General features: G+C 34.2%; 2 protein-coding genes across 3 annotated transcripts; one reads left to right on the top strand and one right to left on the bottom strand.

Moving 5' to 3' along the window:
- Positions 1 to 243: 243 nt before the first annotated feature.
- On the top strand, positions 244 to 1,217 carry LOC100799674 (uncharacterized). The gene has a single exon (XM_003519704.5). The coding sequence runs from the start codon at positions 408 to 410 to the stop codon at positions 987 to 989; it is 582 nt and encodes a 193-aa protein (XP_003519752.1). The 5' UTR covers positions 244 to 407; the 3' UTR covers positions 990 to 1,217.
- Positions 1,218 to 1,963: 746 nt separating this feature from the next.
- Positions 1,964 to 9,575, bottom strand: LOC100778080 (CTP synthase). 2 transcript variants are annotated; one of them, XM_003518843.5, is made up of 22 exons: positions 9,287 to 9,575; positions 9,127 to 9,206; positions 8,916 to 9,002; positions 8,717 to 8,767; positions 8,488 to 8,605; positions 8,342 to 8,398; positions 7,798 to 7,862; positions 7,620 to 7,703; positions 7,315 to 7,365; positions 7,167 to 7,229; positions 7,024 to 7,070; positions 5,322 to 5,391; positions 5,170 to 5,232; positions 4,695 to 4,784; positions 4,554 to 4,592; positions 4,204 to 4,353; positions 4,047 to 4,124; positions 3,882 to 3,967; positions 3,345 to 3,393; positions 3,177 to 3,257; positions 2,857 to 2,950; positions 1,964 to 2,529 (listed from the first exon to the last, which is right to left on the bottom strand). In XM_003518843.5, the coding sequence occupies exons 1-22, from the start codon at positions 9,402 to 9,404 to the stop codon at positions 2,468 to 2,470; spliced, it is 1,683 nt and encodes a 560-aa protein (XP_003518891.1). In that variant the 5' UTR covers positions 9,405 to 9,575; the 3' UTR covers positions 1,964 to 2,467. The 2 variants fall into 2 exon arrangements, with proteins under 2 accessions (XP_003518891.1, XP_006574537.1); XM_006574474.4 differs by having other exon boundaries at positions 2,857 to 2,916.
- Positions 9,576 to 12,347: the final 2,772 nt, after the last annotated feature.

Genomic DNA, 12,347 nt, shown 5'->3' with positions numbered 1-12,347 from the left:
AATGAAGTAAACAAATTATATAATGTAGAGTCTGTCCCAGCTTGATTCCAACCGCGTACACCGTGTCCTTAACGAGTAGGGAGTTAGTTCCCCCCCTTGGTTCACATTTGATGTGTACTTAACTTGAAAGTGAAAACAAAAACTAATAGTAATCATTTGTCTCTTTCTCTAACACGCTACCCGACCAGAATCTCTCTCTCTCTTAGGTCTCTATACATATATATAGAAGAGAGCACCCAAAATCTTTGATCATCAGCTTAAGCACATTCATAAAGAGTTTCCATATTACTTGCAATAGCTACTCTACCATACACATACACTCCTCCTCACGTTTGAGTTTCAGCTACATTATCTAAAGCACACTTGGCATTTACATTTAGCGACAGCCACAAATATATAGTAACATCATGGGTTTGAAGAACCGTGGCGTTGGTCATAGAGCATGGAGCCTCCTGCGGGCGTCATTGTTGTGGGCACGTAAAGGTGGCTTGTTAAGGCGCAGGGTTGCCATGGAGCTGCGTCTGGTACCAAAGTACTTGAAGCGACTCGGCCACACTGCGCCGCCGCCAAGCCACATTCACTACTTTGAGCGCGAGCTCTCGTTCGACAAGACCCCCATATTCCATGTCAAGATGTACCGTCCAACCTCCATGCGCTTCCACTTGCCGCACATTCCTTGCATAAAGCCACATGTTGATTTTGACTATGACTTTAATGATGATGGCAATGTTGAATATGATACTGGAAGAAAGAGTGCCCTCATGGATGCAGGAGACAGCAGAGACCAGGAATTTTGTCATGATTATTATGAAGGATGCCAAGAGATGATGGGTTGTGGTGAGGAAGAGGAAGAGCAACAAGCAGATGCACAGGGGATAGATAAGCAAGCTGAGGAGTTCATTGCTAAATTCTATCAGCAAATGAGGCTGCAGCGCCAGATTTCTCTACTAGAATACAATGAAACACCCAGATCAGACACAAGTTGTTGAGCATGCTTCTAATATATGCAACGTGCGGGTTCACTTTTTTCTTCTTTTTCTATTGAGTTTTGATGCCATTGTCAATGGTAAAACATTGTAGTTCACGAAATGAGAGAGAGAGAGATCCATATGTACTGCCGGATGCTGTAAATACCGGGAGCTACCCTTGAGTTCTAGTATTTACATATTTTCATAGTTATAATTTCAATTAAAATACTACCGTCTACCGGGCTGCTATTCATTGTTTAATTTAAAAGAATGTGACTCATAATGCCTATGTCTACAACATCTGAAAGAATTTTTGTGAACTTATTTGAATTCTGTTGTGATAATAATTTATTAAATTATATTTCATACCCAGATTTATAATACAAATTCTGTTGTGATAATAATTTATTAAATTATTTATCTAACCACGACCAATATCTTCCACCTAGAAGAAAATAGCAAAATCCTATGCAACGTAAAAGATGAAATATAGAAATTAGATGAAATTTCTTCATCTGAATACCAACACTACAGTCGATTGCAAAAATAGAGATATAATTGTGATGAGAATAATGATACCAAATTAATTGGAGTTTTAGCTTGGCACCGATTTTTTTAAAATAAAAACTGCTTGATCCTTAGAGCTAATCCTTAAATTTTGTCATCATATTTTTTTTTCTTCGGATAGATAAATGTATAGAAAATGGAAAATGCAGATAACATAGATTCTCAGAATTTGTGACAAAATTTGAATATCATGTACGAATTTACCATCATATGTCATAATCCATAATTATAATTTTATCCTTAAACTATTTCGTCCCTTCCAAAACTTATCATTAACAAACCTTCCAAAATAATAGAACATATAGAGAACACAAGTACAAGATAAACTTGGACACATGTATATGACCTTTTGGTTTTACTTACAATTGTTGAATAAGAAAGTATAAAACCTAACAAGCGAACATAAAATGAAAAGCATCACGAAAAGATAACGAAAATGAAATCTTATTGAAAATACATGGTATTACGCCCACGGTAAGCTACACCCACCGGGAAATGTTTGACCATACCCCAAATTTATTTAACAGTGTGGCCAAGACGTGCAGATATAAGCTAAGGAAAGATAAACGCTTTTGAGCCCTACAATTTTACTATTCTAGCTGCCATGCTTGATTTCATTATCGGTCACAGGTGAAGACATACTAGTATTTGCAACCTCCTTTAAGCATCTTCTTACTATTAAATGAATATAAAAGAATTTTAATGTGAGGTTTTCTGATGATAAAACAATGAATGTGGAGGTGCAACTAATATTACTCGGCAACCAAGCTAGAGAAGCATGGGCAGCTGCACACGTACAATATTCCATGATTCTCCTTATCTCCTCCTTCAGTTCCCACTCCCTTCCCTCTCCCCAATTATCTTCCCTTTGGAGTACCAGTTTACCCTAGAAAAATATTGTAGGAGTGAGCCTTCTAGTAACAAATCGTAGATCAACTTCCATTCTGCCTACTAATATACGCTTCCAACTTTCCTGTTGCGGCCAATATGAGACCTACATGCAGCATCATAAAAAGGTAGACATAACGAAAACAGGAATTGAAGATGATGATTAAGAGTTATTTGAAATGAGAAATCTTTTAATAAGAAATTTCAAGTATCAATACACATGGAAATTGCAACACGTATTTAAACTTAAGAAAGCCTTTAGGAAGATAAGTAACCACAAGTAACATGCGTGCTTGTAAAGGTCCAAACAGACTGTCCCCATATCACACAAACTACTAACTCAACACAGATGTTGTAAATGATTTTTGATTCATTCTTTCATATGATTCATAGCATATAAAAGGAAAATTAGGGAGTCGCTACTCGCAAGTACCTAAAAACAAAGCAGATGGTCTCGCTGGCCGTGATTTGAATTCTGGATGGAATTGTGCACCTACATAGAATGGATGACTTGGAAGCTCTAAGATCTGCACAAGAAGAATTTCTAAACATCCAGAAAATAGATGCAGTGCCCATGCAGGAAACAAGTGATAAAAGAAGTGAATTCTGTGTAACAATAATATATAGAAAGTAGAAACACAAAAGCAGGATAACAAATGCAACCACATCCAATTGAAACTGAGATTCTCAACCTTGGTTCTAACTAAGTTAATATTACTTTGCATTGCAACATTACCCAAGCTAAAAACTTACCTCCATTCGTTTTCCACTTTCATCCTTCCCAACAAATTTTAGTCCAGCTTCCTCTAAAGTTCCAATAACATCTGGATTTACCTGCATAATGTCAATGTCAAATTACATAACCACCAATCTCCAAAACAGATCATGCAGTCACCAAAAAGGATATGTTCACAACCAAACCTCGTATCTATGCCGATGCCGTTCATCCACATACTCTGAATTGCCGTACCTAGCAATTAGGAACATGAAATGGGGACATATTAGAAGTTTATTAAAATTTTCCACAACACAGTTCATTATTTCAGATCCATATTCCTGCAAGATATTCGAAACAAGTTATAGTCCATCAGGAATGTGCTTTAAATCCTATTTTTCTTGTCGGGAGATGGGAGATTGTAGGTTTGAGCAGAAGGCTATAAAATGAGCTACCACTCCCCTGGAAACCTTACATCTACATTGAAGGTAAAACTGTAGAATTGAATCCCAAAGCCCTTTGATATTAGGATATTGCAAAGAAAATTCTGAACCGGTCCTAATTTTTATTGACATCAAGCCATCCCCTGATTATCAAGCACTTCAGTACTTGATGAACCACCAGACCTCGTTATTGGGGGAGGGAGGGAAGATGGGCTATTTCACTAGAGGGATACATGACCTGCTTTTTATTATTTCATTCACCATTAAAATACCACCTAGTGAGATAGCTACATCACATACAGCTTGGAAGTGATACAATTAGATGTCTGTAAGAGTGTTCTCCGAGATCCAAGCCTCATGGTACTTCCCATATGTGTCCGTGAACCCTGTTTATGACAAAGAGACATTACAAGCAAACAAAAAATAGAATAGGGAAAAGGGGGAGGAAGTAGGACATTTACATACCTCTGGCATGAAAATCACAACAGGATTTGGTGTTTGGGCATCAAACTCTACACTGTTTGCTCTTTCCCAACCCAAAACCTAATAATAAATGTTAAATTACAATAATAAAAGCATGTAGTTAGAAGAACCAAGCATGACAAACAGAAATGTTACTTACTGATCTAGCAAACTCAATTACAGAAATTTGCATTCCCAGGCAAATCCCCAGGTAAGGAATATTGTTTTCTCTTGCATATTTGGCAGCTAGCATCATACCTCTCACACCACGATCTCCAAATCCCCCAGGAACCAAAACACAAGCTGCACTCTGCAAGTTTCAATTTCACAAAAATGGCCGTGGTTACAAATTCAAAAGCAACACATTTCCTTACACTGTATGAATCCAATTTCAAAGATAGGCCAAGCCAACAGTTCCTCCATAGATAATAAACACAGAAAACATGTCATTTTTTCCTGAACTAAAATCTAGCAGGATCACATCACATTATCTAAAAAGCCAAGTCTTACCTTCAAAGTCTTCCAGGCCGCAGCATGTGCTTCTGGTGTCTGAGTAAAACCACAAAAATAAAATTAGCCTTACATGAGTGACATCCTTCAAAGTGACAAGTAACCTATTTTTTTCAGATGCAGTTTGAAAGAAAACATTACTGATTCTGCACTGTCATCTTCAAGGTCAGAAGCTGCAATCCAGTCAATTGATGGCTTGAAAGAGCGTGCAACACAAGCATGCAGAAGAGCCTGTAAACAATCAGGCATTATAAAATATAAAAAAAACAAATAAATACATGATAAAATTATGCAGTGCCTTTCAATAATATAACACCTGTAGTGACTTACAACAAATGACTGCCAAAAAATCATGTGTCAAATAAAAAAACCACCATGCTACAATGAAAGTGGGTTGATGCTCCAAAATTTTTGTTTATACTTTTCATTGTATAAAACATAAAGCATGCTATCAATAGGAAATAGAAGTTTTAAGGATTTAGTAAAAAAGTGAAATTCAGATGATTGCTCGTGAAAATGGCAGTAGATTTATGGAGATGATTACTCAAAATTTCCATAAAATATACTGTCATCCTGCTATTCTAGTAATAAACATTAAAAGAAAGATACAACACACCTTTACAACAGATAAATATGAATCTGTTAGACCCACATACTTTCCCACCATTGCAATCCTCACCTGCAAATTTCAAAGTGTTTTCATGCTAATGCACAATTATAATATAATAAATTCGGAAAAAGCATTGCAAACTAATATTATATACTAACAGATTCAGTAAGATTATCATAGGTCTCAGCCATCTCTGTCCACTGCTGTAAATCAGGAGGTGTAGCTTGGCTGAAAAAGAATTTACAAATGAAGTAGACTATTATCATAGTATCACTATATTTTTCAGAAAAAAGAAACAAGTACAATATGTCCAGCATGCCTAAGTATGATAAACAATATTCAGAATGATGAAATATATTGTCTCACTCAAGTTATGAAGGAGGATGGCAAGGGGGGTCATTTAAGCATTCATAAGATTACAGTGTACTGTTCATGCAACTAATGCGCGACAGCTGTTGAGTATTGACACTTCATGTTATTGTAGTAGCATTACTTTATCAAGGGGTTTGACTTTGAAGGCTACAGAAGAGAAGAATATCAATAAGTTTTCCAGTAAATGGGTTTTCTTTCCCTTGTTAAACTAAAAGACAACAGTTTTTCTATGTTTTAGATCTCTTCTGCTCATGCTTTCTCTCTCAATATCTTGAGCATTGCAGATTCTATCCCACAGATTTTGTCCAAAATCATTGGACCAGAGCTAGGTCCAATCCATATCAGTTATGGTAGCACTTAGTGCAAGAGTTCTTGGGCTTACCCAAGCTCAAGAGGTAACATAGATATAAAGAATGATGGAGTTGCCTACACAAGAGGTAGAAACGTGTATAGAAATCAACTCAGAGCTCACGTGAAGATACCAAAAGGTGATCCCAATTCTATAGCCAATGGGGAAGGAGGTCTAGAGGATAAGACATTGTAGATTGGAATTCTCCTCCAATCCATGATGCACAACCAGATGACATTCAAGAAGATAGGCAAGCTGAAATTATTGAGGAAGAAAAAAGGATATTCATGTCCATCCATCTTTTAGTAGATGAAGAGCATAGTGAAGACAGTTACCCTCATTTGGTCATTCAAGACATTACCTAAATTGGTAGAACTGGTTATGTAATGAATGCTTTCAAATTGATGCAATTATTTTGAAGACCAGAGATCTTTCAGGATATTGATTGCATGGGTTTGATGTGTTGCATTCAGATTTTGCTCAAAAAAATTTAGTTAGTTCAAACCGCTAAAAGATTCCAACATATATTAATTGCAATTTCTCAGAAACATAGATAACAAGCTAGGAAAGAAATTCAAGATCTTTACATATTCAAAATATCCTTTTACAACGATTGGACAAGTTTAAGATCAGCCTGAAAACCATAAGACCAAGTGTTTTTCAAGCCAAGGGGAACAGATGGCAAACAAATGAGGTAAATTAAAATTTACTGTTGAATTACTGTTGACTTTGAGGAATTCTACCGTGTTTTTTTGAGCATTCTTTTTAACACACCATAATTAGATCACATCTCAGATTAGATCAATAATTCAAAGGCAATTTCTAGAGCAGGTGTTACTGTTTAGATAGCTGTAGCATAAGTACTGTTCAGGACTTCAGGCACTGTAACATGGTACCATGGCAGCATTATTTTAAATTCTATTTATGCCCTTTAAATACTTTTGGTTCAAGATGCCTTCGGCAATTAGACTTCTAAGGATAAATAATTATTTTATTAAAAATTGTTTTTAAAAAAAGGGCTGTGTTTTTTTTAATTAGGATTCGCCCCAGTCAAAGTTTGAAGACTGTAACATTATCAATTGATCAAATTACATAATAAATTGAGAGTTTTCTTCTATTTTCCTTTATCAAGAACTCACCTGAGTAAGTTAAGCTGATGCAGAATTGAATGGTGAGCATTTTGGTTCTGAAAAAAGTGGCCAATCATAAAGAAAACATTTACACAAAATACAAACAAAAGAAGCCAAGCTTCAAACGAACCAAAAATTTATTAGAGACCCACTCTCAGTAACAGGGGAATGTGCCAAATGTTTGGTACATCATGGATGTTCAGAATATTCTCAACCTGTGAAAAAATACAGAAAATATAGATCAATAACTAATAAACAAAACTTTGTCAGACAACAACTGAGCTCAGTTCACCAACTTACTGGAACATGGCAAAACTTTGAGAGTTTTTCCTTAGTGCTTTCTAGAAGAGGCTGCCATATTCAAGAACAGAGTATTTCAGCTGCTAATATGACCAAACTAGCTAGCATCAAAGATACAACAGTGAAAAGTTAAAACAGAAGGAAACAAGTATAAATCAATAACTCCCTTGACTTAAATAAAGAAAAGAATAGTACAGTGTGCATGCTAAGATTAAGCGAGCAAGATCTTTTATGCACTGCTATTACCAAAAGACTCTGGAGCAAACATTATAACACAAAGGTGCCAAAATGGCAGAACAATATACCTCAGCAGAGCGACTTGTTAAAAGATGAGGTGTCAATCCCAATGCTCGCAGCTCCCTGACACTATGTTGTGTAGGCTTTGTTTTCTGGAAGCAGAATATTGCATTCAAAATGAGAAAAATAAAATAAATCAATTTAAACTAAGTCTGAAACAGTAATCCACAAGTAATTAAGTAGTACTTGCTCGCCCACTACACCCAACACTGGTATCAAGCTAACATGGATGAGACAGAAGTTATCAGGCCCTGAGAAGAAATCATGAGAATAAAAACATAAAAATTTGTATTCTCGCTAACATTTAATCACCAAGACAGAAAAAACATCCACAAAAAATTGACAGACAAAAAAATATCAATGAACAACTTTATTGAAACAGACAGCAAGGAATTATGCAATACCACAACAGCAATCTCCATTAATGAATTATGCTGACACGATACGGTACTGATGATACATAAATGAACTACCACCATATTGATCAGTTTGCATAGAGATGATATCTAGCACGGCCAAGCTCATATCTACTTGAGTATACTCAGATTGTTATCTATATTACTTACCTTCAATATTAGGGTGATTACGGGAATTTAAAAAAAAAGATATAAAATGGTTTCCTCGTCAAACATGAGAGGGCAATTAACAGAAATTCTAAAGTGATAAATAAATTTTGACAAAACTATACAGATCACTGTTAGTTTAAAAGCAAAATATTATGTTGTCATACCTACTTGAAAGGACAATTGCCGTAGAGCCTCAATAAACGGCATAGATTCAATATCACCTGTAGAAAGACAGGTACGTTTTCACATTATTGATTGAAGCGGATAATGCAGCTTCAACAGAGCCATAATCCCTGAGTAAAAATCTTACCCACAGTGCCTCCCAGCTCAATCACACAAACATCTGCAGGGCCCTCCTTTCCATCCACGGGAATCACAGCAACCGACTCAATCCAATCTTTAATAGCATCAGTGATGTGCGGGACCACCTACTTTAAAACACCAATACCTCATCAAACCAGTCTTTATTATCCACAGTCCCACATAATAAAATAAATATCTAGCAACAAGAGGTAAATGGCATACGTGCGGTATATCACCTGAACAGTTTTCCCGAGATAATCGCCTTTACGTTCCTTCTCAAGAACAGACTAGTCATATGAAATGAAAACAAACACAACGGTTAAGCCACGAGAGCAAAATCACTTTCCAGCACACTATTTTACTATTCACTAGGGAGTTCCATATTCCATATCCATTACAGACATAAAGCAAAGCGAAGCAAAAGCAAGCAAGCACCTGGTAAATTTTTCCAGTGGTGATGTTGTTATCTTTGGTAAGCGTGACATCGAGGAAGCGCTCGTAATTTCCCAAATCCAAATCAACCTATCACCGAGGAGTCAAAATATAATATATAAAAGTCAATTCGGCGCCACCTCGGTAACGTTAAAATTAAAGCATGCAGAGGTATAACTAAAAAAAATAAAAATACGGGAAGAAGGAAACGAACCTCTCCGCCGTCGTCGAGAACGAAAACCTCACCGTGCTCGAAGGGAGACATGGTGCCAGCGTCGATGTTCAAGTACGGATCTGCATGAAAGTTGAAAGTTACTGCAAGTCGGTGTAGGGAAAAAGGAAGAAGAGAGAAGAAATTGAGAGAAAGAGAGAACCGATTTTGATGGAAGTGACGCGAAGGCCACAAGCTTTGAGCACGACGCCTATGCTGCTGGCGGTGACGCCCTTGCCGAGGCCACTGACCACTCCGCCGCTGATGATCACGTATTTCATTGTGAAACGAGCGGGAAGGAAGGTCCAAAGGCAATTTTAAAAACCTAAGGGGAAAAAAGGCTCCTCTCAATGCAAGTCTCAACCTCTTCGATTTTGGACTTCTAGCTTCCGCCTGCTACTGTCCAACTTGCAGCTTTAGTACACAACAGACATGATGTTGCTCTTTGTGGTAACAAAATCATTTCTTTTATATATAAAATAAAAAGTTAATGCTTTTTTATGCTACATCTATCGATTTTCACTTAAATACTTAATTTGCAAAAAAAAAAGAACAAAACTAATAAATAATAAAATAAGATGAAATTTAAATTTTTATACCTTATTTTAAAGTCAAATATTTTTTCTTATTTCACTTTTCTTTTTTACTTTCTTGAATGATATTTTAATGAATTTAAGATCTTACTTACTTAAATGGTTGTTGAAGATCAGTTCTACTTTAAGGAATATTTTATTAGTAAAAAATTAATGTTTTATTAGGATTATATTATTATATTTAACTTTTCTTAAAAATAACTTCTTTCGATTTTTTTTCATTTGTTGTATGTATTCATTTCGCTCTCTTCTTTTATTTTTATTTTTTTTTAGGTATTTCTTCTTTACATACGTGGATTTAATTTCTTTTGTAGTGCCAAATTTTATTTGGTGAGTAGCCATCTTAGTGAGATTCTATTACACTTAAATTGAGTAAAATTATTTACTCCTATGATTTAGACTTATTGAATATTTTCTTTAGTAAATGTATATGAACTATTTCAACGTGTTGTTGACATTCTATTTAATAGGACTATTAGAAGTGTCTATTAATTTTAATCCTACTACTTTTTTTATGCTTTAATCCTACTACTTTTTTTATGCTTTAATTCTACTACTCTAATCGTCTACTCTCTTTCTTATTGTTGTTGAAAAGTCATCTCTTTTTTTTGGTTACATATGAGAAACGTTGAAAAGTCATCTACGCTTCATATATATCTATATATAATAAATGAAAAATAGATGTTTAGCGTTACGATTTAAAAAAAAAATCAAATTATGCTTTGAGAAAAAAAAAATTTTTTGTAATTTGCATATAAAAACCATAACTGAAAAATCTCTACGGAATTTTTTTTTTAAAAACAGTTAAACTTATTTCTTTGGGTTCTTTTTCTTTGATTTATTTATCGCACATCTCTAGTAATAAAAGGACCCATGTCAATTTTAGTCGATTAGTGCCTTAAAGTCATCTACTTTTTTTGTTACTATGTTAAGTCATCTTACCTTTTTTGGTTATTATGTTAAAGTCATCTTCCCATAAAAAGGTAGGAAACTTGTTTATATTATTTTGTTTCATGAAACTCATGAAAATATTCACTTTATTTTGTTTCATGCCCTCCAGCAAGCATTATTTTGTTTTTTTCAATGAATTAATTAAAATATATATATAAATATAAGCACCCCTTTTACTTTCATGGGCCAATGTAATTTCTAACGAATCAAACGAAATAACTTTAGGGCGATTCGCTTACCTTCTTTTCTTTTTCCCCACAATGATTTTTTAATGGGAGTGATCAAGATATTCCCTTTGTATACTAAGACCCCTAACCCTAACTGCTTATTGGAGGAAAAAGCCTGGTCAAGCATTTTTTTTTTTCTTTTATTTATAACTAGAATTGTGATTGATCACCATTCATTCTCAGATATATATACTAGTACTTTTTCTCCCCACCAGATGGAAAAGGTGCTTTGTTGTCATCTTTTCCCTTTCTTTATTCGTCCTCAAGAGAATCATATTCAATATGTTATGTGGTCTCACCCAAGGGCATTTTCCTCCCTCTTTATTCAAATATTTTGTTGTTGGGGTTGTCTGTCCTTCTCGTGAGTTTAATTATCGAACTTAATTTATTAAGTAAATCAAATAAATTTAAATTTGATTTTATGATCGATCAAGTTTTATGAAACATTAGAGATTTGCAGATAATTTCTGAAAATGTACATATAATTACTTTTAAAAAATATTCTTATTTAAAAATCATAGTTATCTATTTTTTGCATTTAAATTTTCTTTATTCTATTTATCTTCTAACTTTCGTATTTTCAAACCTAAAAATATTTATTAAATATTAAATTGATAAACTTCAAAACATTTCAAGAAAAAATTAATTGGAAAAATAATTATTATTAAATTATAAATAAAATGAACAAAATTAACTAAAAAAAACTTTTAAAGAAGTTGAGCTTTTAATTTGGTTGGTCTAAATAAATGGGTAAATTTTATGTTTTGATTTTCTTTAGCTAAATGATTTTTTAGTTTTTTATTAATTTAATTTTTTATCTTTTAAAAAATTTATTTTAGTCCCTTCTTCTCCGATTTGTCTCCAATTTTTTGGCCTCTAAACCCTAACTTCCTTAAGTTCCACTACACCATTTGCATCCTCTCCAGTCGTCTCACCCTTTCCATCTCCCCTGATAGCTAGCGTCACCGTCGCCGATTCCATCAAGCCCACCTCGCATCATCTCTAGTATCGAATGAAATGACAACGACGATGGAGTTACGCATCCTGATGCAATAACCACCAACGAGAAAAAAAAAAAAAAAAAGTCTTTGTTGTAGACTTTAACGGTGAGGAAATTTTTTTAAAAAATTTAATCCCTGTATATACATATAAATAAGTTATGCAATAAGTTTAAAAATCATAAAGAAATAATACAATCAAACAAGTTTTCTTTTTTTTATTTGTGAAAATAATTTTTAAAAACAAATTTAACAAACAATTTTTAGTTTTCATGTTATCATAATTGTGCAATTATTTTCTCATCTCTAGAATAATTTTCAAAACAAAATTGCCAAATAGATTTTTCTTTAACTCTTCTAAAAACAGTTTTTTTAGAATTGATTGGCAACATAGCAGTTTTAAAAACTAAACAGCAAAATGACATTTAGTTAAATTAGGGTAGGTTTAGTTTGTA

The sequence above is a fragment of the Glycine max genome, chromosome 2 (assembly GCF_000004515.6).
Source record: "Glycine max cultivar Williams 82 chromosome 2, Glycine_max_v4.0, whole genome shotgun sequence".
Taxonomy (NCBI): Eukaryota; Viridiplantae; Streptophyta; class Magnoliopsida; order Fabales; family Fabaceae; genus Glycine; species Glycine max.
This window is presented reverse-complemented; position numbering and strand designations above follow the sequence as displayed.